Below are 1,092 nucleotides of genomic sequence, written 5' to 3'. Positions count from 1 at the left end.
TCTGTTTTTTGACGCTTTACTCGGGGTCCTCTTACAGACTACCTAACACAAGAAGCCAACTTTTTACTATCTCATTATCAAAATTTGGTCAAATAAAAAAAAAAGTAAAAAATTAAGAAGTAACTCTTGTAAATAAATTAAAAACAGCAAGAAAAACTGGAAACACAATAAAAATACTTTAAATGAAACAACCTAGAGTGTGTAATACGCTGCAAATAAAGCAGTCTTGGGTGAAGGTGGGGGTAATTATTTGAAAAAGTAAAGGCCCACAATCACAGCATCAGATCACTCTGGATTAAAATAAATTTCTCAGAAATAATAAAAAAAAACTGAATTAAAGGGAATATATCGTCAGTTTGTAAAAAAGAGGAAGTTCTGAAATAATTTATTAGCATAAACTCTTGGAGCTCTACTAGGACATAAAGATGTCGGTGTCTCTGACTGAGCTCACATTTCATGAAGACGCATGGAGCTCAGTGAAATCTCCCCGACTCCATTTGGTTTATTTATAAAGCGTCAGATCACAACAGAATATGTCAAACCCCTGGTTTCCTCCGACAGATAAAAACAGAGCTGAGTGTGACGACAGAGGAACCACCACAATGAGCTGAACGTTCTTGGCTGCAGCAGCGCCTATTTGTTGTTGTGTGTAATCAGGATGAAAGCTGCAGAACACACACACACACACACACACACACAAACAGACTGCTGGGGCCAAAGACAGTGTGTATTTATACCCCACTTACACAGACGTTGGCTTTGCAGCAAAGGAAATTATATTAAACTTGCAGCAGGGGTATCAAATTACACGCAGGAACAAAAAAAATGTCATTAGAGGACGACAACTAGGGCACTGGGACAATGAGAGGCTTATTTGAAGAGAAAGAGATATGGATGAAGAAGGAAGGTGTGCAGTGTGCCTCAAATCAATACATGTGATTTAGCTGTTGGGGTGTTTACCAGTGCTCTGTGTGGTGGGCTCGTTGGCAGGCAGAAAGTCTTCATCGTATGAGTCATCGTTGGACTCGTCTCCGTCCACGGAGGACCAAGCCCTCAGCTTAGCCTCTGCAATGGCAAACTGCTCTGCAACAC

General features: G+C 40.4%; 1 protein-coding gene across 1 annotated transcript in view; it reads right to left on the bottom strand.

Annotated features, from left to right (window-relative positions):
* The window catches only part of zgc:165508 (uncharacterized protein LOC100101652 homolog), a gene marked incomplete at its 5' end in the record, with an annotated part of 2,923 nt that extends 1,831 nt beyond the window's left edge, over positions 1 to 1,092 (bottom strand). Inside the window, 1 exon segment of the mRNA XM_024277003.2 lies at positions 961 to 1,092. Coding sequence (XP_024132771.1) covers positions 961 to 1,092 — 132 coding nt within the window.

The sequence above is a fragment of the Oryzias melastigma genome, linkage group LG13 (genome assembly GCF_002922805.2).
Source record: "Oryzias melastigma strain HK-1 linkage group LG13, ASM292280v2, whole genome shotgun sequence".
In the NCBI taxonomy this organism is placed as follows: domain Eukaryota; kingdom Metazoa; phylum Chordata; class Actinopteri; order Beloniformes; family Adrianichthyidae; genus Oryzias; species Oryzias melastigma.
This window is presented reverse-complemented; position numbering and strand designations above follow the sequence as displayed.